Source organism: Halichoeres trimaculatus, unplaced genomic scaffold, assembly GCF_033239565.1.
Source record: "Halichoeres trimaculatus isolate MK-OKI-2021-1 unplaced genomic scaffold, fHalTri1.1 fHalTri1_scaffold_4, whole genome shotgun sequence".
In the NCBI taxonomy this organism is placed as follows: domain Eukaryota; kingdom Metazoa; phylum Chordata; class Actinopteri; order Labriformes; family Labridae; genus Halichoeres; species Halichoeres trimaculatus.
In genome coordinates this window covers 16,422,404-16,450,200 of record NW_027437182.1, presented here as the reverse complement: position 1 = coordinate 16,450,200, position 27,797 = coordinate 16,422,404, and the positions used below count along the sequence as shown (strand labels likewise).

The window sequence follows — 27,797 nt, the reverse complement described above, 5'->3', positions numbered from 1 at the left end:
CCTTTTCTCAACTCTCGCGATACCTCTGGGCGGAAGAGTCGTCTGTTTCTTACAGTAGTCAACTGGAGCCGCTTATGTTGTCGAGCCACCGACAACCGACGACAGGAGGAGGGCGAACTGTGTGTTTCGTGAGTTATCCGCCCAACAGGAGCTTCTACTTTTTGTCTCCAAAAGAGTCTGTTTTTGTCTGCACGGCGAAGAGGCAAGTGTTTTCATGTTGAACAATCTACAGTATTTGCGGGGAGACTTCCAACTGGCGAATCGCATCAGTTCGCCCGGAGGGTCATCGTCAGAGACGACACCCTCTGCTCCGCCAGCGTCAACTGTGTAGAAAATGACCGGAGAGAAGATCCGCTCCCTGCGCAAGGACCACAGGCCGAGCAAGGACGAGGATTTACTGGAGCCGGACGAGGAGGCTGCTACCGGGACGTTCACCGCCTCCAAGACGAACAAGAGCAGAGCGAGTAAAATCTTCAGCAATCACAAGTTAATCAAGTCTTCATCCACGCAGCAGCAGAACCAACAGTCACAGATAAATGCTAACACCAACACACAGTCATCATCAGAAGTTATCGATGACAATAACAAAAACCCAATTATTAGAGCCGGACAGGACTTCCCGGTGCACGAGTGTGTGTTTAAAGGAGATGTCCGACGCTTGTCATCGCTCATACGGACGCAGAATATCGCCCAAAAGGACGTCCATGGTGAGTGTGTCAGCTTCTTATACCTGAAGGCAGTATCCCAAATCCCATCATGATAATCCACACATTTTTTGGTCCACTGGAACCTAGTTTTTGTTTGCTAATAGGCCATCAGTCTCCAGCAGCACTAACAGGCGAGGCTTTCTCCATGACACAGGCCTGGATAACTCATCCCAAAATGAGGCATAGTTTGATTCCACAACACCACAATGTAGTTCCTTCAGGTACCAGCACGTGTGTATGATAGTTTTTTTTTTTTCATCTGAGGTTATGATCCCCCTCTGTACTAAAACTTTCAAATCCCAAATACTCTTAGAATCTCTCCTAGATAAGTCTTTTTGTGCTATAGCTTAAGGACTGTGTTTCAGGGATTCTTTTGGGAGACTGATAAAATCTCTGCTGCAGTTCAAAGTCTGCTCAGATAACACAACACTACCATTTTCAAAGACTCCCTTCCTGAACTGACAAAGCAGCTGTTTTGTTCTGGTTCATGAGCTAAAACAAAAGATGGCTTGCACTTGAGCTTGGTGTCAGCCCTGGAATGTGGTTTGACCTCAAGACAAGGTTCTGACTCTGTACACAATAAAACCTGATTTCAGCCAACAAAAGTAAATATAAACAAATGTATTGAGTTTTATCACTGTACTTATTTGCCTAACATTTTTCACTTACACAAAGATGACTCAACAACTTAGTTATATCAAACCAGGTCAAATAATTCTGTCATGCTCTTAAGTTTTTCAGCTACCATTTGGACTTTAGGTGTTTGTCTTTCTGAGTCAATTCTGGTCAGTGCAGTCTCACAGGAGGTGAAGGTATAGCTATTGAGTTTCTTTGTCAAAAAGATCTAAAACATTGTCATCAGTTTGCTGAGTCAGCAATATGGAAACAAATCTGTACCTTACAGACAGAATAACAACGTAAACCACTCGCATTGCAACATTGTGACTCACTAGGCCACATATTTGAAAGGGGTGATGTTTATGATTTTTTTGAAACAGAATTTTTTATGACTTTAAATTATCTCTACTGTGGCTGAAAGGTGGCAACGCACACAAGTGAGGGACATTTTGGACTGGACCACTTGAATTATAGATGTGATTTTTGAAGTTGGTGTCTATCAGCTGTTCCACTGCCCTACCTCTGCAGTTTATCACAATGTGAAGAGGGACCGCTGGCTGATACCCAGCTTGTGTTTTCACCCACATCAGGACTTCTACAGGGCCAGCCCTCTTTACTTTGGATGCTTGCCCACCACTCTCCTCGAGGAAGAGAAGCCTGGAGGAGCTGACAGGGCACGTTGGCTTCCTCTGGAGGGATTTTCCAAATGCTTATGATGCATATTTTACATCCTGGAAAGAAAACCTGAGCTTATCCAGACCTGACTTCGAGGTTATTTTCCCTGAATGTTTTTCTTTTTAATTATTTTTTTCAACCCTCCAGTGTTTACATAAAATTTGTTCTGCGATGCCTCTGTTGGTTGAATCCCTCAATTTGTTCAGGGGTGCAGGGGGTTAATGGACTGAAATATTGCTTATGATGGCAGAAGCACAGAAAATAAGCAGATACTTAGCATATTATTTTCGATTTAGTGGACTCTGGCTCCGAGTTGAAACATCTAATTGACTCTGAGTGTGACAGACTTGGAGGCACAGTCATTGTCACAGACTCTCCTCTCTTATTGTGTTAATCAAATGCAGCTGACAACTTTACTTTTTTCCACTCTCTTCCTGTAGGAAACACACCATTGCATCTGGCTGTCATGATGGGGCACAAAGGTGAGTGATTGCCAGAGATTTACTGAATCCCCTGTGTGTCTATTTGTTTGTGGGTGTGTTTTGTGTGTGTGTGTATGCATCATTTAAATTTCAGTGTGAATTTATCTGGTAGGCACCACTAGACATTTGCCACAGACTCTTGCACAAATCCCAGACAGCATAATGCTCATGCATGAATAAAGAGGTTGTGTGTATGGATTCATGCCTGGTGAAAATTGGGAATGAACAAGAAAATAAAATCAATTTCCATTTCAATATGTTTATAGAAAATAATACAACAGGTTTAATTAGCAGGATTAGATAAAGATGACATTACAAGAAATATGATCCCCTCTGTTGCTACAGTTTCTTTTTTCTGGCTCAATGAGTTGAAATCTGGCAAATGAGATAATTAGATGAGATTTACAGAAAGCCATTAGCAAGTGCATATTATTTGTGGGTTGCTGCTGTCTCTCATGTCAAAGCGTTAGTACTTATGTAATTAATAAAAACAACAAAAAGGATTCGGATATTTAGTGGGTTTCACACTTGTTACAACGCTTTTAACAACAACAAAAAATAATACTAAAACCTGGAAACTGAGAAATGATACAAGTTGTGTTTTTTTGTACTTAACACATCCAAGCAAAAGAAAAAAAACGTTTGGCATATTTGTTAACTATGTCATGATGTATCAAAGCTCTGTGAAAGACCTTACATGGGTTTGTTTTTAGCTGAAAGCATGTGCATCAAATATTAATGCACTGCCCCTCTGTGAAGTGATGCTTACGTTTAACATCAGAAGGAGACTTCAGAACATGATTTAAAAAATTAATCCCCCTGTTTTTACAGCAGGCTCTCAAAGAGGCATAGGGTTACTTGTACTGCACGTTCCCATTTGTTCAGTGTCTGTCATCTGAGCACGAGTTGCAATTGATTTTACATTGGCAGAGTTCAATTCTTGCCGCCAGAGTGAAGGCCCCCGCAGCTGCCTGTTGGTAATTCAGACTGCGACAGGGCGAAGTGTAGTGGCGGGTGGGACGCCATATGATTGATTGTGCTAATGAGGTTGCCTATCTCCTGCCTGAGCAGCATCCCTGTTCTCCTGGGATGCTCAGGCAGGCCAGACAGGCGGAGGGCTACAGCATGAGATCATAGTCTGGGTGTGGCTGGTCTGTTGGGATGGAGAGGACAAGGCTTTCTCTGTGTACAGCTGAACGTCTGTTTTTTTACATGGCTGGTACTGACAGTGACATATTTCTGAGGTGATTTGAATTGGAGTTCTAATAGCTGACCAGGTGAGAGATGCAGTGTAACAATCAAAGCAGTGTTTAGTATAGTCGTGTTAAAGTAATAATGAAGAGCAGTTCAAGTAATGACCATTAATGCAAAAAGACCATCTGCACAGCAGTTCAAACTTTTTTTTTTTTCTGAAATACTCCAGCTCTCTTATAATTACCATAACAAGGCAAAATTCCCTCATGCCATAATGCAATATCCATATTTATTTTGTACTTGATGGAAAATGTATCGTGCAGACTTTCTGCCGCTCAAATAGCCACCCTTTTAATACTTCTGCTTTAACTAAAAATGATTCCAGCCACTCATTGATCTTCCATCTGTCATTTTCTCAGTGTTTTATTGCTTGGAAACTCTTGGATCTCTTCATATGCTGTGCTTCATCCCACCAACACTCCACCACCCAAATATATTCAGCTCAAAATAAACATGAGGAATTAAATTATTTTATTTGAAAAAATGTAAACAAATGATTTCTAGCTATACAGTTCCAGTTTTAGTACACTATCAATAAGTTTCTGTTTCTTTTTCCAAACAGACATTTGGTTTCAACTCAAAGGAAGAAATGAAAGAGTAAATAGAGTGAAACAGGAATGTCAAGTTGATACACAAACCAACCAATAGTATATTTTGCTTTTGCATGAGACATAAATTCGAGCATGTCCTTGACACATTCACTGGAGTTTAAACTTTTTGGAAGTTGTATGGTTTTACAAAAAATGCAGGGCTTGAAGCGGAAATGATAAGGTTTAAAAAATTGCTTTTGGTGACTTGTGATAACTTAGTAATTGCTTTGTGGCGATGTGCCTGTCTGGCAGGATTAGAAGTCATCATTGAAAGGCAAAAGAGCCTCATTTTGTCAAAATTTCTTTCAAAGAGGACTCCATCTAGTTATGAGTAAAGGTAGCAGTCTTTTCCTGTCCAGTACCATTTAGTTTGTCTGGAAAACAGAAAACCATACCAGTGCTTTTTGCTACAGGGTTTGTTACAATGTCATTCCTCAACGTCTGTTTGATTTGGTCACTGGGTGTCTGATCGATGGCGAGGAAGTGCGCAGAAAAGCCTTTTTACAGATGAGAATTGGTGGTAATGGTGGGGTTTTCAACAGCCCACAGAGCCTCTTAACAAGCGCTCCATCTGCAGCCAGTGCACGTAGTGAAGCATTAGATTAGCACTTTATTTCTCCATCCTGCTCTGCCTCTCTCGTTCCTCTGTTTGAGTATTAAGTGACTCAAGCAGCACCTCTGTACACCTCCAGCATGTGCAATCAACCCAGAGACCCACAGGGAGGCTTCCTTTTATCAATACTTCCACCACTGAGAAGCGGGTCGAATCAGACAGCCAGCCAAGCTAATGAGTTACAGGCTAAATGTTAATGTATCCAGGCGTCAATTTTCGATTTGATTCAAATGAATGAGCTGCTGTTTGATTATTCTTTTACAGCTTCCTACAAAAAAAAAAATACAACAAGTACACCAACCAGAACCATAACAGAATGTGTTATAAGTTATTGTATGATGAAAAGCTAAATCAACTATAGTGTGAGCGCATGAAATAGCTTTTTTAAGTATATTTAACCCAATTCTTTTGGGGGTGATGTTGTTGAACAAAAAGGAATTTGCTACTTTTTTTGTACATATGTTAATGAACACACTAACTGTTGATTGGACCACATGTCTAAGGAATGCATGTGCTTAAATTTACAGTATTAATGTATTTTAGAAAATAATCTGCCATTGAATCAATGAACCTAGAAAACTTAAAATGTTCAGCCCTTAGTATAAAAGTACCACTCTTTTAAACTGAGGCTTTAACTAAGTAAGGGATGATGAGCAGATTATTTGAATCACAATTTCGACTGGGTTAGCAGGACCCAAAAGCCGCGTTTCCACTAAGCAGACCGGGACAGATCCCTAAAAACCGAGACGAGCCGGCCTACTTTTTTGGGACCCTTTCGTATGGGTGCCAGACTAAACCGATCTGCTCTCGGAAGGTGGAGCAACACACTGCAGACCGTTGATTGGTCAAAAGAATCATCACTTACCCCGACAGCGACTGTATTTCTCCTGGCGGCACACAGACTTCTCTGAAACGAAGCTTGATCGCACTTTGTAACAGAGAGCTACGTGACAATCACAGAGAGGACGAAATGCTGCATATCTTCCATTCGTGCTCTTTGTTTACTGTGTCGCGTTTTTCTTCTTTGTTTGATTTAATAGCGCGGTAAGCTGCTACTGCGTCACGCTATTGTTTAACAGCTGCGGCTTTCGGCATCTGGCTTACACGCCGCCCACCACGAGAGGGCACAGTTTGCTGTGGAAACGCAAGCGGGATCAAGCTTAACTGTACCAAACCATCCCGAACCGTACTGAACCGACCCGGACTGCTCGGTGGAAACGCAGCTTAACGTAAACTTTCCCTGTTCTGTAGCACTGGCAGTCTTTGCTGCTGCTCTCCCTGCCTTAGCTATTCATGTACGCTCATGTGAGATGTGCTCTCTCCACCTCAGGTATTGCCCTTCCATGTTAGGCATGTGGAAGGGCAGGGATCTTTTGAAACCAAGCCTTACCCTCACACTGAAGATATGGCATGCAAATAATTAATTAGTAGACATGAGCGGTCCTGACTTAAGTAGGTACTGACATTTTCCTACACCCTTATTGTTTGGCCTTCTAATTTTAGAATGTGAAATAAGCCGTACTCTACAACTGATTTAATGTATGCGATCAGACTGTACTTAGCATTGCAGTGTGGTTGAGAATAAGTTTTCTTAAGACTTTTGTCATGGGGTTTTTACCATTCAGCGTTAAGTATTTGACACGACCAAAAGAGTCACAAGTCAGTTCTTAATCCTAGAGTTATGCAAAGATTAGTGCAGATATAACCATGCCAGTCAGCAGAGCAGAGTTTGTAGCATGAGAAGCTAAAGAAATCATTTAACAAATATTTATTAGCAGTAAAAATGTATGCTGTATTCAACATCAACTGCTCCAACCTGGGCTGTCTACACTTGTAACGTTGAGAAGCTAAGGCCCATCTAGACGCTAACAGATTCACAGTGTGGGACACACATGGTCTGGCTTTCCCCTCCATGGTTATGCAATGTATATCTGCTAAATGTTGTCATTATTATTACACAATCATTGGATTTAGCGGGGTGATATATAGGTCAAAGGCCTGAGGGGAGGCTTACATCAGAGAGCAAGAGCTCCAGCACTCGACATCAGCCTCTGTTATCGGCAGCTCCATCCCTGAGCCGGGGCACGGATCAGACTAATACATAAACACCAAGGTCTGCCTTTTTTTGCCTGCTGATGTAAGGCTCTTCGTGAGGCACTCAGCTCTTTGCATCCACTTTCCCAGCTCCAACACAGCTTCCTCATTTGATTTAAACACAACATTATGAGTGTAATTGGTTAATCTTTGTGGAGTAGTCACTGTTTGGAGTACAGTACTTAAACATACACATCAGGCACAACACAATCAGACAGGAGTTGAAAAGAAATCAAATTCAGACTAACACAAGCCAAGTCTTTGAACCTCAGCTGCTCCCCTCGTGTCATGACAATGACTTTCCTTTGGCTTTTTCCTTTTTTTTGTTTCTTTTTCGCCACTCATTTAGCTTAAAGGGAGCTGTACAGTTAACTGCAAATGTACTGTTGCTTTTAATTGTTTCTGCAGAAAAATAGCCTAAAAGCACAGTTTTTCCGTAACAACACACTTGGGATAGTTACACTTCTCTTTGTTGTGTGGATGAAATGTTTAATTAGGTAGAATTTCCAAATGTATTCCTCTCCATCATAAAGAATGTATGAGACCCCAGCCTCTTGCTTATTAATAAAACATACTGAGTATGTAGATCGGGTGATGTGATATTTTAGACTATTGACAATGTTTCTGTTATACTTTTTGGCTCTGAGTCAACTATTTGAGGCATTTTTATGACTTTCGTACAGAATCAAGTCTGAACATTTAAACATGAGGGCTGTAACCAGTTTGAATTTGTTCACATTACCGAAAGGGTTGATTCAGAGGTTTGCTATGAAGGTGTGTATGAATGGAGAGCTTCTTCATGCCTTTTAACCGCCTGAGTGATCATTCAAAGCTTATCCAACAGCTGTGACAAAGTCCTTTCCCCGTCAAGTGAAAGCTCTACATATGCACTCAGCGGTTAGCAGTTAGCCTCTGCTTTGCATTGAGAGGTTTGCTGCTCACAGGGCTGCGACTGTGGCTGCCCAGTGCTGAGGCAGCGAGCCGCACGGGCGCCAACTTTATAATGAATGATGTCACGACAAAACTGACAGCCGAGCCGGAACAACAGGCTTCATTTTTGGCTAGCTGTGGTTTGTTGACACAGTGCCCAGAGAGCGAAGGCATTTTTGTACTGCACCTACTGCTGATCTGGCCACAGAGGAGGGATGAGATGTGCTGGCTGTTATCCCGTTGTTGGAATACAAACACAGCTCTGGAGGTTGTCTTTTGTGAAGTTTGACATTCAATCCCTGAGATTCCTCCCTTATTTTAAAGCAGTATAGACCCTAAAGTAGGATGCATAATGTTGTGTAACCACAGGTCCCATATGGCTCTTAATGGGTCAACTGTCATCTCAATCCCACACACAATCTGTTCCCTCTTAAACTAGAATCCTTTTTATATCTTTGATAAAATACTACCGGAAACTTCTTCAGTAATAATCACACATATTAGTAGAGCACAGCCAAGAATTGTTTCCAGATGTAATACAAAGCCCAGTAAGATGAGTGTGTTGAGAAGTGTGATCAGATCACAGAAGAGTTTGCAGCAGCATTTGCGCAGAGGCAGAACATGAGAGAAAGTAGAGCCAGTAAAAGTGTCTTTCACTCAGTTTTTTTTTCTTTTCTTACATTTGACTCAGGAACAAATGAACAGCTTAGTGTAGGGTTGGCTTACAGTTAAAATTAGTTTCTCAAGCTTGTTTTGGCACTATGGAAACATCAAAGGTGATGACAAGAAGGCGCTCATTAGTCTTATCTTACGTAAGTCCTGTCAAGACATTGTAAAGCTTCGGCATTTAAGCAGGCATGTCCTGTGCATGTTTAAAACCAGTCATGCCCTTTTTTTTTAACTCTTTAGAGTTGATTCCTTTATTGCCATTGTCATGAAAGAGGGGGTGTTGTAATTTTTTTTTGCCTTACACTGTCACTGTGGTAACCCTATAAGCTTTACATGATTCCAAGTTGTAAAAATACCATTTTCCTCACACCGGCAAATATAAAACCCTCTGTCTGAAATGCTTCTTTATGAGCAGACCTTGGTTTTTTAAACCTGCCCCTTCAATGTGTCTTGAACCCATTCAGATATGACGTCGGCATTTCAGAAAATTTCATGATGATCTCGCAAAGATCTTGTGCTGTTTTCAGAGTGGCCTGTTTTAAGCAGTTAACAGACAGATTCAGGGATTTGAAAATCTGTATGTTTAGTATGGACATCTGGCATTTTTACTTTATATCTATGTTTGAAGTATGGGGAAGCATAATACCCCATCTTTAAGAAGAAAAAAACAACAACAATATATTTTTAATAAACACAGCAGCTTAATAAGCTCAGCGTTATAGCTACCTTTGCTTACAGTCACACCGTTCATAATAACAGTAATGTGGGAGTAAGATGGAACATGTTTTGGGCCATGGGTAGGACATTATTTTGGCTGAATCTGTCACTCCTTCTGTTTTTTTCTAAAGCTGCATATCCAGCTTTGGATTGATTCAAAACAGACTGTTAAAGAAAAAAGATGGCACTTGTGTTTCGCTGGGTGTCATAGCACCCCAGATTTGCTGATCATTTTTCTCACAGCTTTACTTTAAGTGTCTCAAATCTGAATGAGCCTGTGTACAATCATTTTACTTGAGCAAACCTGTGCTTTTTCCCAAAAACCTGCACTTAAGGCTAAAAACAAACAAACAGAGGTTTGTTGTGGAAGCACGCGCACTGAGTCATGTTTGGAAAGCATTTATTTATGTAAAGGTAGTTCTCCCTCCTGTTCAGTGTTGTTTTTCCTGTTGAGGTTTTGTTTGCGTAATGAAAGTGTGTGTCATATTTTCCTTTATTATATAACCAAGTTTTTGTAATCTAAGTAATTATCTACCTTTTTTACAGAGTGTGCCCACCTGCTGCTGGCCCACAATGCACCTGTGAAGGTGAAGAATGCTCAGGGATGGAGCCCGCTTGCTGAGGCCATTAGCTATGGAGATCGACAAATGAGTAAGTCTCCACCTGTGACAAAACCCTGAGACACTAAAATGATGTTGGTTAGTCATTTATAAGTTGGGGTTCTCCCTTGTTTAAGGACATTGACAAAGTTGTGATCAACAGATGCAGATCAACAGTTGCCTCTGCACATTCTTCCACACTGCTGCCTCTGAGTGAGGTCATGCTGCTGGCCTGCCTCCTTTGTCCCTCAGAATGAGGGGACATTCCTCAAGGCCCTCTGGCTTTGTGCTCTTATGAAAGGCAATTCATTAGATGTTTCTCTCTCCTCATAGGCCGATTGTGCTCAAGCCCCTTCTCTGCTGTTTTCCACCCATAGCTCCTGAGAGGTCATATCTCAACTTAAACTTCAGGAACAATTTTGCAACACAAATTGTCATAAATCCTTGTTACATTGGGGCACTGATAAAACAACAGTGAAATCATCTTGTTAGTTGTTTCAGATATTGGGTTATTGATGGCACATGCTGTTTTATTTTCACCTAATGAATATTTAACTTATCTGAAGCATTCTTTAAATGCCTGTTGAGAGAAAACTTAGTTCATAACTCAGCATTTTATATCCTTTTTCATAAGATAATAAAACCTTTAAATGGCTGTATTGTTTTATGACAGCTATAATGTGTATTTTTGCTTTATGGAAATGGAAAGGCCTGAGGTTTTTGTTCTGGGTGGTTAAGATCTGTGGCAGGGTGAGATACCTAGTGAGTTTATTAAACACAGGGTTCCCACGGACCTTTTGAAAGCCTTAAAAAAACTCAAACTCAGGTTTGCATGACTTAGGGCTAAAAAAATTCTTTAAAAGTCTGATTTTCTGTGGCAACAGGTCTTAAATTTGAAATTGCACTGAATACCTTATCAAATCTACACTGTGCAGTAAAGCTATTATATGTTAACTGAATATGTTTTTGTATTTCCTTGTCCACTACTATTAACAGAATTGGCTCCAGCCTAAGTAAAGTATGGGGGAATGATTATGACCAGTGTTTGTGTCAAGCCGGGTTGTATCACCTGTTGTTCTGCCATCTTCAAAACAGACGACTGTTCCCACTGAACCAAACACTTCATGACAGGAAATTTTAGACAACAGTAACCCAATATATATCATGTTTAATGACACATTCTATGTTCCGTTAAGCTAACCAAACAAGCCAGTATTAGCTTACTTTGTTGCGTTTCATTGCACTTTACATACTCAATATTAAAGGGGACATATCATGCTGATCTGTGATTTAATACGTACATATAAAATAATAAAGTTGAAAACAAGACCTTTCACCCCCTGAATTTTCAAGAAATGAGATATTGTATTTTTTCTGATATCCTAGAACGAGATTTGATGCCTCTGAAAATAGGTCATTGACATTTGGCTTCGAGATTTCGACCTTCATGACAACACAAGGATCCTCTCTTTTTATTGGAGTAATCTGATAAAGCAGCTCCTCCTCTGTAAAGTCAGTTAGTCACACAACCGCCACCGAGGGATACACCCACCAAGAGCCGAGTATAAATAATGCTCCCTACTAGCTCTGACTAACTTGACTGAGTGCTAACATAGTGACGAACTGACGGCCCTGTTATAGAAATAGTTTATTGGTGAAGTCTGCCTATATTTCCACGTTTAAATTATACATGTTACAGTACTGGTTTGACTCACCACACTGAAGCGTCCTGAGATGATCTGTGTCGAGGTGGATTTTCTTCCTCCTGAGCTGCAGAACCGTCCAGGTCTGACTCGGGGTCCAATACAAAAGGACGTATCCTACACTCTGCCTTTTTATTAGTGCTATCAATGCCTTACGGTGAAGTTTTGGCAAACAGCAAACTCGCCCGGTCTGCTACATTCAATGTGGCGATTTTGTAAATACTGCCATGCTGCAAAAACCGCCCCCTGGCTCTACCCCCTCCGTCCCTCTGATAGAACTGACCAATCAGAGCACAAAGGGCTGTGACGTTGCGAGGTTACTGGAGGTCATTCTCGAAACGGAGCGTTTCAACGAGATCTTCAGAATGGCCTAAAATGAGGATATTGAGAACGCTTTTGTGGGGCAATGAAGGAACTAAATGACTTGTGCTAAGGGCAGAAATGCTTTACAGGCATCCTAGTCTGGTATAGTGAAAAGGAGAAACAAGCATGATATGTCCCCTTTAAACACATGTGAAGTATTCTGCTTGGGCTTGTGTATCTGCCGTCTCTTTGTTTATCACCTCTTCACAATACATGTTAAAGGAAAGAATGTTATTTTTTCTTCTGTTAGATGTTAACATGTTTCAAGTCTTAAATTTGACTTTAAAATATGCCTGGGAACCCCTTAAACAGATACCTCCACTGAAGTACTTCTACAGGACCACAGGTTGGCTAAAGTGTTGAGGGGCTAATGTTTGTATATGCACAACAAATACAAAATCATTAGGTATCTAATACATCTTTATTCCATAGTTTCGGGTGTATATCTGTAGAGATAACTATCTTTAAGTTAAACGTGTCATTGAGCTATTTACAGTGTGACTGTAGAGAAGCTAAAAGGCTGGATAATTTTCAAATCTTTTAAACGCACTTTAAGTGTCAGGCTTTCAGGATGGAGGACCTTTAAGAAATGGGTCATATTAGTGCAGCCACTTGGCTCCAGCTCTAAGCAATCATAGAAGGAAGCAGCTTAAAGCGTCTCCATTGACTGCATCCTCTAATTAACTCTCTAATGCCTCTTACTCACCAGACTGTGTTTACAAGTGCTCTTATTGACTGATGCGTCTAATGGTTCATCGTTTTTGCATCATTTTTCTGTCGCAGTGACAGGTCCTCCTAACCTCACCTAACTCATGCAGGCAGCTATGTAATGCAACTACTCAACACAAAATGTGTTTCCAGTTTAGAGAACACCCCTCACTTTTCCTGTCTTTGGAAAGCCAGCTGTCTTTCACAGTCCCAGTTGTCACCATTAGTGTTTGCTCTTTTGACATGCTGAATGCTGCAAGTAACTGTCCGGTGTCTGTAGTACCCAAAATGTATTTCAGCGATATTCAGAAATCTGGAACTGAAATGTGTTATTTTGAGACTCCATAATTTAGAGGGCCTGTTCAGTTGCTCCAAAGTACAGGTCAGTGCCTCTGTTGTGACTGCTCTGTTTGGAAATGCTGAGTGTGCAAACTATGAAACGATTATACAGTGCTCCTTCTATAAAAATTGACCTTGCTGCTGTTACAACGGGACCTTGGTTGAAAGAAACTGACTGTTTTCCTTATTCAGCGGCTGAATGTTGAAGTCTTTACAGGTTAAACCCAGTAGAGCCCTGCAGTCTGTTTTAGCTGAGTCAGTTCAAGTAAGGAGTTGGGGAGGGAAGGCCCAAGGAGCTTTGATTTACTGTGAGGCAAATGTGCAACCCTAAAATGTGCTGGAAATCAGTGAATTAATCATAAGGCATCTTGCTACGGGAATATGAATTTCGATTAGTACACACTGTCAGATTAAACTGTTTTTTTCCAAGCAAATATTTTCTTGAATGGAATAACTAAGGAAAAATGCAACCTCAGTGATCTTGTAGTTATTTTTAGCATCTGTTCTGGATACATTTTCATTGATGTCATCGCATTTTTGTAGTGATTTTACAAATTGGTCGCCTGAGTTGTGTCACCTACGTTTTTTCTTTGAAGAAGACAAAATGTGCCCCAGAAATGGATTGTGTCATTTGTTTTGCTCAACGAGAGCTATTTCTGTCCTCCACACAGCTGAGTTGTCAGCTTCAGGAGCCTGTTTAAAGGGTGTCACTTTCAGGTTGTTGTTTATACGTCAGGGGGAGCTTGCTTGCCTTCACCGTTTCTGGTCTTAGTCTTAACATCCATACAGACCACTGTATTATTTTACAGCTCTTCATCATAGATTTGTTACTGTCATTTAGTTTCACTGTTTTGACTCTTCTGAAATGTCTTGGAAAATCAATTTACCATGGCTCATTAATTTTGATCCACAACACACCTAATTTAGTACTAACTGCTTTTCTGACCTGCTTTTCTGACCTGCTAGCAGCAACAATCGTCTAGTCAGATTTCAGGTGTAGTTGTTAAACGGACAGTTTTTAAGAATGCAAAAGTGTCCGGATGCTGTCTCTTTTTGTTAATTTTAATGGTTACATTAATGAGATCATTCACTTAATGAATGCCAGAAAAGTGCCCAATCAGTGTCGGGGTGAGTTAGCACCAGCATGGAGAGTCAGCTCAGGTTAGTATTAAAGCGGTCAGTCTCTGAGCCTGTTGTGGCTGGGTGGTCTGTGTCCAGATGGTAAGAGTGTTTTTCGTCTTCTGTCCCACTGAGAGGCAGTGAGGATCAGGAGGAGCCCCATTCAGAGCTTGTCCACACTCATTAGGCAGCAGAGACACAGAGACATCCTGGGTCCTGTGTTTGTGTCTGAGTCCATTGGCGCGTGTCATCATGTGTATCAGGGTGTGCGTGCCTGTGCTTTCAATTGGCCTTGTTTCACCATCGCTGCTCCCTCTGTGTTGCCTCCTAAGGAGCACTGTAAGACAATATGATTATGTTTGTGTATGTTGACTCATCGTGTAGAGCACAGGAGCTGGTTAGGCTAATGATGGTGCCATATGTCCACAAAGCTTTAGTCATACCAAAATGTAGGGCAGCCTGGGTGTGAGATGCTGAATATTTTCTTTATCACTGTTTCCAGTAGTTTATTAGTGGCACAACCATGTCATCGTTAAATCCTTTATGGCTTCATCAAAGCACCATGATTATGTCAGTGGGCGGGGATGTTTCCACTCCTCTAATAAACAGCAAATAACGATGAAATAAATGCCTTCTGCTTGGGTGTGGATCCTCCTGTTTTCCTACCAACATGAAGATCCCTTGCAGCTGACTGGCTAAATTGCTTTGAATTCTTGTTAATGTGACCTGCTATGGTTAATAGTCTCCAGCGAGTGTGTCTCTCCCCCAGGTCATTAAGGAGGTTAAAGGCGCGGCTCATTAGCAGGCAGCTCCATATCTGGCAGGCTTGTTCACTTTGAACTTCCTGGAACATATTTTGATCCCTGCAGGCGGAGTGGAGGGATCGGCGCGATACAGGCGGGAGTGTCCCATCTGGCTCCGGGAAGTCAGCATATCTCTGAACCTAAAGTCAGTCTTACTGTACACCGCGTGATCTTTGCCTTAAGCGTGTGTCACTGCAACCAGGATTTGTATAATGAGGCTGCGTCTGTGATGAAAGAGGTGACTTACAGTGGGTTTATGACGGAAATATGTTCTCCTGTAAAACTGAAACTATTACCCTTATACTAACAAGTTAGAGGCCAAATCAGGGATACACAATGATAATTTTTATCTTCAAATGATAGTTTTAGTTACATTCTATTAGGGCTGCGGCTATCGAATATTTTAGTATTCAAGTATTCTGCTGAAAATCCCATCGATTAATTGAGTAATTGGATAAAATACATTTTTGTTTAGTTAAAGAGCAGTTATTTTTCAAATGAATTTTTTTCTCTTTAAGGTATAGAATTTTCTGATACAGCATGTCAATAAGAGCACTTGCTTTGGTAGCTCCAAAATTAGTAAACACACTTTGACACTTTTTGTGCTTTGTACGTCTCATCAAATGATGCGGACCCAAATGGCACCCGTTTCGTAGAATGACCCATTAGTCTCCAAACTCCAGAAAAGAAGCTAGATTTGTTGCTATTTTGTATAAGAGGTAGCTTGAGGGGTCTGAAAATTCTCTTAATATTGCCTCAGCTCTATTTGAAATACTAGTCTTTGATCTTTTTTAAAATTAAACGATTCCTCGAGGCGGAGAAAATTATTAGAGTATTTTTTGTAATCGAGTACCTCGAATCATTCGAAGAATCGTTTCAGCTCTACATTCTATGGAGATGCAGTAGATTTATTCTTGTTTTAGGGGTAAACAAGGGTTGAGTGCTGCCTGTTAACTTCTTACATCTCTTCTCTTTGTTTAAATGAGAAAAGGAGAACAGCTCTGGTAAAATGAGAATGGTTCTACGCTTCTGAAAAAGGTCCTTATTAATATATTTCATGATTTCATGATCAGAACGAGTCTGGCTTCCATGTCTGCTAGAAAGTGATTGCCAGAACACGAGCAACATGGCTGAAAATTAAACGTTTTTCTTGGAGCACGTGTTCAAATTTATTAAAGCAAAAGATTAATCGAAGAAATTTGAAGTGACATTTTTCCAATAAACTTTTCAGCAGTAGATTTCTCAGTGGGGGAGAAAAGCTCTTCAGTCATTGCTTTTTTTTCCTAAGCTGCAAAAAGCTTCTTAGCGGTTCATGCTTTTGGTCTTACTCCTTTTCTTTCTTTCTTTGTTGTTTCTCCGTGTGTTTCAGTCACAGCACTTCTAAGGAAGCTGAAGCAACAGTCCAGAGAGAGTGTGGAGGACAAGAGGCCCAAGCTGCTGAAAGCCCTGAAAGAAGTAAACTCCCTTTTTTGATCTGTTCTCATTAACAGCACTGCTCCCCATGTCTTCTTGCTGTCTTTTTCTCCTCGTCAGATCTTCCTACTTTTTACTCTGCCCTACATCTCCCCGTCTCTTTTTATGCCCTCTTTTTTTTTTACTTCTTTTCATCGCAAGCTGCAAAGCACATACACGAAGGGTCAGAGAGACAAAGTACACACCCATAAATAAGCACATATCCCTCACAGACATCAGTCAAGTTTTTCACAAATGATTGTCATTACACTGAAGAAAAGCCAGGGTGGATTCACAAACACATTCATACGTGTTATCACCTACTCAGATTTACCAAAGCTGGGTTTAAGGCTAAATGACACCTCTCCTGGTGCCTGGTCTTTACATACACATTGAATCATTCCGCGACTTAAGCTTACTTTAGATTCAGCCTTTTTTAACCAGATAAACTCATGATGACCTGATGTACAAGCTGTCAGGAACTTGTCAGAGTTTGTGACAAGGAGTGTTCCTTCCTGGATGATAACTCATGTGTCAAGCATACATCATCTCTCATACAGACGCATAGATATCTCACCTTTTATAGCCAGGGAAACAATGATTTCCTGTCAGCCTGATATCATTACTGAACCCTTTAGTGACTGAAACCCCCAGTTCTTTTTAGTAAAAAAAAAAATGATGAGCTCTTTTTTCAGGAGCTTTAAAAAAAGCAATCAAAAAATCCAAATGATCAAAATACAAGATAATTATTCATTTGCTGGATTGTATTTGCATGCAAGGTTTCTTAAATAATGAGATTATTTTGCCTTTTTATTCACAGCTTGGGGACTTCTACTTGGAGCTTCACTGGGACTTCCAAAGTTGGGGTGAGTCAACCTGTGTCATGGAAAACATTGTTGCATAGACATTTTCCACCCTGAAAATAAACTTAAAAATAAAAAGGTGTCACAGACAAGAAAATACGATAGATTGTCCATGTCTGTGCAGCAAGTGGGTTTATCTGATGGACTTTGACTCAACCAGCAGCTACAGCCTGAAAATAACTCCTCCTGCTGGACATAAAAACCAACACACCACCTCCTTAACTGTTTATACTGCTGCTTCTATGATGACATCAGTAATATCTGTTAGTACAGTGCAAAAACTGAAATCAAAGCAGGTGGTTATGTCTTATTTTCAGTATTACAAAACAAAAACCAAAAACTCTAATTGGACTTAGTATTGGCCACATTCACCTGAAAAGTTTTTAGAAATGTCTCATTCAAAGACGGAAGACAAAAATGATTTCTGAACTGCTTACAAAAAATCTCAAAAGAACAATTTGCTTTCTAAGCTTCTTGAAATAAGAATAATGCCTTTATACAAGCAAATATGCAAGTACATTTTTATCACCTTATTGGTAGATTTTTATTAACTCTTTACAATCAAGTTAGGTGTCACTTTGTTGTTTTAATATCTTGTAATAAGACTTTTCTGGACTTGTCAGGTAATTGTGGCTCATATTAAGTTTGATACAAACATACTATTTTTATTAAAAAATAAGACAAATGTGTTTTTAGTTATTGCAGTGAATCAGTGGTATAGTTTTGATAAAATTATATATGTCCTGGTGAAGTGGTACAGTAAGCAGCTAATGTGAGGCAGTAGATTACACAGTTTCCTCACAGTGCTGCGGCAGCTCTTGCTTAGTCTGCATAAGTCTTGCCCCAGAGTCAGAGCAAGGACATGATTCTGTGGACTTATCGTGTGTTTGTGAATTATTGACAATGTGGGCAAGATTATGTAATAGGGGCATGATAGCAGATGAATGTAAACTGTTTGCTCAATAGGACTTTTGTGAATTATTCAGGTTAGAAAGTGGTTAAAAGTACTCCTCAGAACTTTTTAGATTGTGAAAATGTCTCTCTTTATGCAGCAACATAACAATAACAATAAACATTTTCTTGCACATTGTGGTTTAACCAAGTGAGGACTGTGCATTATTAAAGATTTAGCTGTAGAACTTTACACTCTGTGCCAACTCTTGTCAACAGAGCTATATGCAACTGAGACTTTGAGGACGTTGGTGATTTTCATTATTGAGTGTGCTTTCTAAATTTAGCCGTTGTTTCTCATTCTCACTGTATCGTTTTATGTTGCAGTGCCTTTGCTCTCCAGAATCCTGCCTTCAGACGCCTGTAAGATCTATAAGCAGGGCATCAACATCAGGCAAGTCCTGTCTACAAATGTCCATGTGTGATTGCTAATGAGAAAGATAACAATATATCCTAAATATTCTCCCTTGGAGTCCCTGCTTTCTTTCAGGAAATACTAAATAGTACCTCATCTTCCCCGCATATGACAACCTCCTGCCTCCTTTCTTTCTCTGCTCCGTCTACCTCTCATTCCCATCAGCCTAGTTTGGTTAACTAGGGTGTGAAATCAGTGCCTGGCAGGATGAGAAAGCGGAGAAGCGATGTCTCTGTGCTCTGATCTTTTACTTCTGTGTTTCTATTTAAATCAGAGCGTCACTGAATGATAGCTACAGTAGTGTGAATTTCACTTCCTCCATCACTTCCAAAAGGCGTCAGCAGAAATCAGTCTCACTCTGACGCATGCTGACACAACAATGAACTTGTGGTGAGAATCCATGTAGCTGTGTAAAATGGTCATGTGGGAAAAACTAACACCAGGCTCTCACAGATGGGGCGTATGCACACCTGAGCACATGGATCCTAGTTTTATAATAGGGTTTTTGTAGGGGTGAGTATTGGCAAGAACCTCTCTATAGGATACGCATCACAATACTTGGTTCAGGATAAGATAGTATTCCGATGTTCATGGTATCATGATATTGTCATTTATTGTGATATTCTACACAGTAAGTTCAGAAAAAATAGAGGTGATGTTAAGGACAATCACACAGTATTACTCACAATCAAAAGGACGAATGTAGTCAAAACTATTTGATTGTAAACAACTTTTCTAATTGATGTTGTTGATATACTAAAAGTCTAATACAGTATTACGTACATACACTTAACTTGAAAACAAAGCACATCATGTTTGTCACTTAAACTACTGTGACATTAAACTAATGTTGCAAAGAAATTATTGGATGAAAGATGTGGTCAGTTGGTGTAACTAATAAATATCAACTGGTGTAAACAATGTTTCTCATAAAAATCTGATATTGTGTAAAAAAGTTACTATGAATATGATTTCTTCAATCCGCTACCGTACAAATGTTTTTAAACCAACTGACTCAAAAATAGAGAGAAATTATTTATGTCTTCACCATCAAAATCTATATCATCAAGTTTAGGAAAAATATTATACATGTACTTTGATATTATAATTATTGTACGGTCTATGAACAGCGCCATCTATCGCAGTGGAGGTGTGGAAGTCACATTTTACTTCCAACTAAAATATGAATTTTTATAATTACAAAAATATTGATGTATTAGCAGAAATAATAATACTGTATCAGAGACCAAAGTATCTTGACGTATATTTTCACAACTCTAGTTACATGTGGAACAAAGAAGCAGAAGCTTATTGAGTACTTGCACAGATTCATCCGTATTTGGACTTGCTAAAATAATGACTAAACCTGTGTGAAACAGAACGGAGAGCATGTAAGAGTGTGTTTGTGTGTTTGTGTCTCTGTGTACTGCTCCCGGATGAGATATCCTTGATATGGAACTCTTCATTATTCTCCAAAACTGCTCCTGGCTGTCTAATTTGGTATTCAAAATGCCCTCTTATTATCCCAGGCCTGCAGGGGGAAATAGAAAAAGAGCATGCAATGGAGTGTAAGAAAAAAAAAAAACTGTCACAGCAAGTTCATTTACATTCTCCTGCTCCAGTGTGTCAGACCTGTCATACCTTCCACAGCCTCAACCACTTTGTGCCTGGTCGTCACGAGCTCATCGCTGATTCCCTTTGCTGTCACGCTTCATTCCAGGATTTCTCACTTTGACAAAGTTAACAAAAAAAAAGATTTTTCAAGCACCTTGTTGGTCTCCCATGACAAAAATTACCATAGACATAGTCTTTTCAGTTTCAGAGCACAGGTGTGATGTCCACCACAAAGCTCTTTTTCTTTTGCTGTCTTATTGTCTCTACCCACAACAAACCTCACTCTGAATGTGCATGTGTGTGTCTCTCTCTCTTTTTTTACAGATTGGACACTACCTTAATAGACTTCACAGACATGAAGTGCCAGCGTGGCGACCTCAGTTTCATCTTCAATGGCAATGCCATCCCCTCTGAGTCTTTTGTTGTGCTGGACAATGAGCAGAAAGTCTACCAGCGAATACACCATGAGGTGAGCGGGACACATGCTGGTAACAGACTGAAGACTCACGTGCACCCCCTCAAGTTTGAAAAGTGTATCACAACCACCAAATATGTCCACAGCCAGCATCTATCAAATCACTTAATAGTCTTAGCAGTTATCTAGTGTTTTTCTTGTTGCTGTGTTTTCTTTTTGTTAAAGTGTAAACAAGCAGATAAATTAGGCCTTGTAATTTCTCAGAGTGATATTTATTTGATCGTATACTCGTCTTTTTTTCTGCTGCCTTGGATGTGTTGGTGCCTTGTTTTTACCCTTGAACCATCTTCTATGTTCAGGAGTCAGAGATGGAGACAGAGGAGGAAGTGGACATCCTGATGAGCAGTGACGTGTACTCGGCCACTCTCTCCACCAAATCCATCACCTTCTCCAGAGCACAGACAGGATGGCTGTTCAGAGAAGACAAGACGGTTGGTCTCAGTTGTCGTTATTCTTGCTTGTGTTTTGTAGTGGCAGCTTTTTCATTGTTTACTTTACACCATCACAGCTTTTTAAAGTCAGCTGTGGGTCACTGTGTGTTTACTGGGTGTGGAACTTTGGGGTTTTTTTTTTTCTTTTTTTTTTCAAATTTCATACAGAATGCAGGAAATGGATATAAAATGGTTCAAAGGGTTCAGAAAATATAGAGGATTTATATCATAGGTATGCAGCATAAAGGACAACATAAGTTGCAATATATTGTGGCTTTTTACTAGTTTATGTAATCCGTTAAGACTGTTAACTAGGCAACAACATGGAGAAACAAGAAGTGATGTAACATTTGAAGGTCTGAGCACTGCTCTGATTAAGTGCTGGGTGTGACGCTCAAACAAGTTAAGAAAAAGATGTAGATCCCTGTAATTTCTAACTATTGTAAATAAAAACTTGTCCCAGCTTTCCCCTTTCAAGGTGAAAGAATTCACCCTTCATCTGATGATCATTTCTTTGTGTAACAATTTCTGGAGAAAATATGTTTCTTTTTTTGAGTTATCTCCCTTTTTCCCTGTGCCTCCAGGAGCGCGTGGGAAACTTTCTGGCTGATTTCTACTCCGTAAATGGCCTGGTGCTTGAGTCTAGAAAGAGGCGGGAGCATCTGAGCGAGGAGGACATCTTGAGGAACAAAGCCATCATGGAGAGCCTGAGCAAAGGAGGGAATCTCATAGAGCAGAATTTCGAGGTGGGTCAGTCATCAAATGTGGCAGGCTGTCACTTGTCATTCAGCAGCAGTGATGGGAATGAGTAGGAGGAAGGCTGTTTTATGAGAGAATCAAATCAACTGCCCCAGCATCATCATACATGATGTGATTAGAGGGTGTATGGGGCCTCATGGAGCATCACATCCTCAACATCCTGTTATGGGTTATTACAAAGGACCCATGCATGCTGGAGTCATGATATGACACTGCTCAAACCTTCTAAGCTCTGCAGTGAGTGTGTGTAGCTCATTCTATTCCAGTTGTTTCTTCTGAGAGAGTCTGTTTCCTTGATACTGAAACAAGGAGTGAAAAACTTCATCTGGAAACTATGAGAATTAGGGAACTTTTTGTTTTTAGCTTTTAGTCTTACAGTGTTATTATTATCCAATTCCCCTGTTAATGTTACAAGTAGGAGACACTTTTTACAGATTTAAATGATTCAGTCATGCCATGTATCTTTCTCCACAACATTCCTTATTTGGGATAATGTAAGTAGCTTAAAAAGTTAGGCAAGCTTGTTTAAACTTGCACTCAGTTGCCTTCTGCTGGGACATTTACTGTATCAGTCACCAAGAACAGTTCTTTATGGAGGTGTTCTCAGTTTAAAACATTGAAAATCTGGATGGCAAGTGAAGTACAGCTGCACAGTAACAGCAAAGATACAAGTTTCTAGGTACTCTATTGCTTTGAGGCCTGTGGATGAACACTTGTATACTTATACCTGCAGCATAACCACGAATCCAGTCCTGAGACTGTCCTGTCCCGCTGGAACCTTGGGGTAGGACACGAGTCTCAGACTAAACAAACCTCACAGTTCCCACTGCCCTATCTGTCCAAAGATAAACCCTGCAGAATCAGCATGGACCTCCTGCCAGACTGTGCCAATCAGCTCTGCATGGTTTATTGACAAATTCCTGTCTGACTTCACCCTGTGTTGTTTTTAATAATGTTTTATGGAAACAAAACAAAAAACACCCCCCCTGTCATTGTTGTATGTTTGTGAGACAGGTCTACCCCTCTCATGTCAACCATGCATGGAAGTTTACTCCTGCCACCTAGTGGAGAAAACTGCACCTTAGCACAGAGATGACTCTCCCATTTACCATCCTCTCACCACAGTATGTTCCAGAGTTTGCTTTCCGAACCTTTGTCTAAACATTGAGCATAAAGGCAGCAGCACAGGGGAGAGAATGCCTCTCAACACTAAATGGGTGTTTTTATGTCACTCTCTCTTGTTCTGTGCTGGGCTTTGTCTCATCGCATTGTCCCCTGTTGTCTCCCCGTCTGTTTAAACACCTGTGTGAATCACTGCCTCTAAACCAGCTGTTCAGTAGAGAGTGACTATTGTGTGGACATGATTTCCTTTCCCCCCTCTAAAGGAAATGATGTGGAAGTGGGTAGGAGGAAAACAATCTGCTGGAGCGTCATTGTCTTGTTTACCACATTGAGAGATAGCAGGTCAGCCTGTACATCTGTAGACATAGGGAAGCGTGGGGACAGGATTTCACATCAGCCTGGACACTATTGATGTCATGAATGAAGTTTAAAACCCCTGGTGCCATTGAAAGAAGTGGCAGGACCAGCATACCAGCAGATCAGGGGCTCTGGCGTGTGTACTCTGTCCTCGTCACAACAACACGCCTGAGTCGATAAACACAGCGAGAGAGAGGGAGAGGGAGTACTTATCAAGGCCACAGCCCACAGTGAAAACATCAAAACATTTCTGTCATAGCTGCAGCGTCAGAGGATGGGGTTATTGTAGCCATTTTTATTCCTAAAACAAACAGTTGACTCTTATCTAAGCTGATGTCTCGTCGGCTACTACATCATCCCACATTATTCTGCGCTACTTGATGTTTTTCACCACCACTTTCAAAGGGAGGTCACCTATTGTTTTATTCAAACTTTGGCAAGCACAACACGTTCATTTCAGGACAAATTTAATTTAAGGAGGCACAAGATGGAGCTCATTTCAGAGCCAAAGAGAATAAATAGTATCATTTTAAGATAAACTGAGGACAAAGAAATCTACATTTTTCTCAGGAAGGCCAAGCTGGGTCATTTCCTCAAGGATGTTTAGATGATTTGTTATGAAGGGGAAAGATTTGCCTCCAAGACACCCAAATGCAAACAAAAACCTCTCAGTGATGTTACTTTGCTGTGGGAAAACTGGCATTAGAATAAAGAAGATCAAAAATGTGAATTCTTTGAATGGGCTTTTTGTTCCATCAATTCATGTTTGTAAGAAACAGGCGAAAATCACTCTATGAAGCAGACCAAACTTATTCCTCTTCTATGTCTGACTGAGTGAAGATCTTTTGGCAACAAATAAAAAGTCGTTTTGTTCTGTCACCGTTTCTCAAAGCTCCCGCCTTGTAAAGTTGAGTAACTAAAAATGCATGAAAAGTGTTCAACGTGACTGCAAAAAGGGGGAGGAGGGAATCCAGCTGTTTACTAATCTGTAGTTTATTCAGTGTGTGTGAGACTCTCAGCAGGCCAAACAGAGGTTACTGTGAAATTAGTGATATGACAGAGCCCTCTAGTGGCACATGTTGTACATATCATAGCACAGATGGAGCACAGATGGATTAAACTTGTTTGACAACCCTCAGTGTAATGACGGATCATTTTGTTTCGTCTACCACTCCTGTCAACTGTTGTCTTTATTTTTGTTCCTCTGCATATTGAACTCTGCAGTGTTTGGTTGGAAGTTAAGCTGACTCTTCTTTCATTTTCAGCCAGTGCGACGGCAGTCCCTGACTCCACCTTCACCCAACACTATATCTTGGGAGGAATACATCACAGCTGACAATGGAAAGTAGGTGTCTGAAAATGAAGCTTCCCTGCTTGTAGACTGTTAAAGCTTCGAATATAAAGGAAAAGTTGTCAGTGTAAATTAAATGTTTATTTTATTGCAACTTGCCCCTGAAAATATCAATAAAGATCCCCTTATTGTGGAAATCAAACTGATATCTCTGAAACACACCTTACCAACAACATGTCGCTGATCTTTGAAGAGACAGTGTAGCAACCCCACACTGCCAACTTTTTCTCATGTCTGATAAAAGCAATCCAGTTTGTCACACAGGTGATTACTTCTACCACCAAAAAAAACTCTGAATGCACACTTTTAGCTTGCTTGCATCAGTTTAATGAGATGAAAGTAAGATGTTATAAGGTACATTTACCAAAGGACTTGTGTCTGTTTACAGAGCACTTTCAGCTGTATATAGTTGATTGTAACTTTTAATAACTGTTAAGAGATGAAGAACAGCAAAGGAAGTAACGTCACAAATCCCGACAGTTTGACGTTTCTCACTCTTCACAGAGCACCTCATCTTGGGAGAGAGCTGGTCTGCAAAGAGAGCAAGAAAAACTTCAAAGCCACGATAGCCATGAGTCAGGAATTCCCTCTGGGCATTGAATCGTGAGTGTTCTCTATAGGTTGGCATCTTCACGTTTTTTTTAAAAGGAGGCAACCAAAATCTCCTCAGGCTCTTTCCTCCTGGCATGTGTGGTGATGATAAGAGAACTAACTTATTTTAAATTGCACTTTAATTTTTTGGATTTATAATCTCTTTTTGCACAGACTACTATATATGTGTTGATTTGGGTCTCTACTGCGAAAGGCTTTAAAATAAAAAAATAAATAAAATTCTGTAAAAGTTATTGAAAGTAACAAAATGTTCTAAACTCACAAACCTAGTACCATGTAACGATCAATAGTTTTTCTGATTATTGGCATGCATTTCAGCATGATTTGATCAGTTTGTAGTGCTCACTCTTAATCCTGTATTTTGTTTGTTCTGTCCTTCAGGTTGTTGAATGTTCTTGAGGTCATTGCTCCCTTCAAGCACTTTAATAAACTCAGGGAGTTTGTTCAGATGAAGCTCCCTCCTGGCTTCCCTGTCAAACTTGGTAAGCACATGTTCTTCAAAGACACAGACTTTGTTTGACTGATCCATGAAAGAATCAATATTTAATCAGGAACGAGGAGAGGTGAGGAAGAGGTGAAAGGGATTTTTATTGGAGCAGATTTTTTCCTAATCATTTAGAATGCAGCACAGACGAAGCATAACTCCAAGATTTCCCTTATCATTCCTCTCATGTTCTTTTTCAGACATCCCTGTCTTTCCTACGATCACAGCCACAGTGACTTTCCAGGAGTTTCGCTACGATGAGTTTGATCAGTCCATTTTTACCATTCCCAACGACTACAAAGAAGACCCCAGCCGCTTCCCTGACCTTTAACCTCTGATGCCAGCAGAGGAAACAGACATCCAAGCAACCTTATGTTATGAAATACACTTTAAATTACAACACAAAAAGTGGAGGGACAAAACAGCTGCAGTTCTTATCCCTCAATGAAAAGGGCATCAAGATGACCAACTTTAGACAAAAAATGGCTTCATCGAAGCTGACACACTCACACTGGCAGAGAGGTTGACATCTCTGCACAAATCTTTTGCAGTGTACTTTTGCAGGGTCTTGCTTTCCCTTTTAAAATTTGGTCAATCCAGAAGCCGAGGCAGGAAGTGCAAATACCTTTGATCTGTGTATCTCATGAGTGAAAGGGCATTGAATATTAGATAAGTGACAGCAGAGCAGGTGAGTCCTCTGCGTACTGGTTGTAAGACAGACAGTACAGATGCTTTGTATTTAAGTGTGTAAGTAATGTTTATAAAGGGAATGTGTTCTACCTGACCTGTAGTAAAAGCACTGATGTTACTGTGTGTTGGGAAGAATTCCACCAAAACTGACTTTTTAGGTTAATTTTTCACCCTTCCTTTGACTTTTACGACTTAAGTTTCAGTGTTGTGATGTTAGATTTGAGCTTATGAAACACTGTATTGTATATATACACACCTGTTACACAGGTGTGGAGGAGTTACAAATACTGTTTTACACTCAATTCTTAACTCTATTCAAATTTTAAAATGCTTCCAAAGGGTATCCTGCAAAAATTGTTGAGATTTTGCAAAACTGTACTTGAGTTTTTAGAAATGTTAAGTGAAGTGGCCTCTTCTAAAAACCTAAAAGCCTGTTTTTGCAGAATTCTGTTTAAACACTGCACATTGTAAGATTGTTAGGCTGCGTGTGTATGTGTGTGCGTGTGTGTGTGCGTGCGTGGATGCAACATTGAGTCTCATGGGCACGGAGTAGCATCACTGACATTTTGGGCACTATTTGGATCCACTACAGCCATTCTACATTAAAGTGAAACCTTCATGTAGTGACAGTCAGCCCTCAACCCTGCATCTCAGTTTAAATAATTTCCTTTGGGCATTTCTTGAACAGCTACGAATTTTATGGTACCATAGTTGGCTCATTGATCGTACAGGTGTCAGCAAGCTTATGTTACGATATCTATGCCTTTTGTTTCTTACAAACCTTTGTAAACTATGTAACAAACTGTACAATCCATCATGAAGTCAAAACCTGGGGATTGTAAACTAAGTAGATGGCAGGGAGTGAATGAATGACAAGTTCATGTTGTTTCTACACATGACAAGAACCAGGCTTTCCCCTGCACAGTATGTAAATTCAGCTTTGTCTCTTGTTTATCTTTTCCTATTTTTGTTATTTTTGTGCTTTGTTTTTTTTTTGTGCTGAGTTAAGATGTTCTCTTCCAGAGAAGAGTTTGGGATTTGATTTTTTTTTTAATGTAGCGTCAATTAACTTTAATTCAAGGGTTATTGTTTGTAACATGTTGGCGGTTGCTATTTTGTACATACTTGTAATGTTTTAAAGAAACAATGAATCTCTTCATGGTCCTGTCATTATTTTAACACCCACTGTTGAATTAACCTTATGAACAAACTTCAGATGTGTAGTCAGTCATGTAACA

At 40.2% G+C, this 27,797-nt stretch overlaps 1 protein-coding gene across 2 annotated transcripts; it reads left to right on the top strand.

Annotated features, from left to right (window-relative positions):
- Nucleotides 1-26: 26 nt before the first annotated feature.
- On the top strand, nucleotides 27-27,658 carry LOC141789271 (ankyrin repeat domain-containing protein 13C). 2 transcript variants are annotated; one of them, XM_074668640.1, is made up of 14 exons: nucleotides 27-707; nucleotides 2,441-2,482; nucleotides 9,896-10,000; nucleotides 16,353-16,438; nucleotides 17,256-17,301; nucleotides 18,577-18,643; nucleotides 20,603-20,747; nucleotides 21,053-21,184; nucleotides 21,769-21,930; nucleotides 22,677-22,727; nucleotides 24,688-24,767; nucleotides 25,278-25,376; nucleotides 25,767-25,867; nucleotides 26,070-27,658. In XM_074668640.1, the coding sequence occupies exons 1-14, from the start codon at nucleotides 335-337 to the stop codon at nucleotides 26,198-26,200; spliced, it is 1,620 nt and encodes a 539-aa protein (XP_074524741.1). In that variant the 5' UTR covers nucleotides 27-334; the 3' UTR covers nucleotides 26,201-27,658. The 2 variants fall into 2 exon arrangements, with proteins under 2 accessions (XP_074524741.1, XP_074524742.1); XM_074668641.1 differs by lacking the exon at nucleotides 22,677-22,727 and having other exon boundaries at nucleotides 30-707; nucleotides 26,070-27,657.
- Nucleotides 27,659-27,797: the final 139 nt, after the last annotated feature.

Coding starts and splice junctions, on each gene's coding strand:
- LOC141789271 (XM_074668640.1), top strand. CDS start 335: ATGACCGGAGAGAAGATCCGCTCCCTGCGCAAGGACCACAGGCCGAGC. Junction 2,483..9,895: donor TGTCATGATGGGGCACAAAG/GTGAGTGATTGC, acceptor CCTTTTTTACAG/AGTGTGCCCACCTGCTGCTG. Junction 20,748..21,052: donor ACCAGCGAATACACCATGAG/GTGAGCGGGACA, acceptor TTCTATGTTCAG/GAGTCAGAGATGGAGACAGA.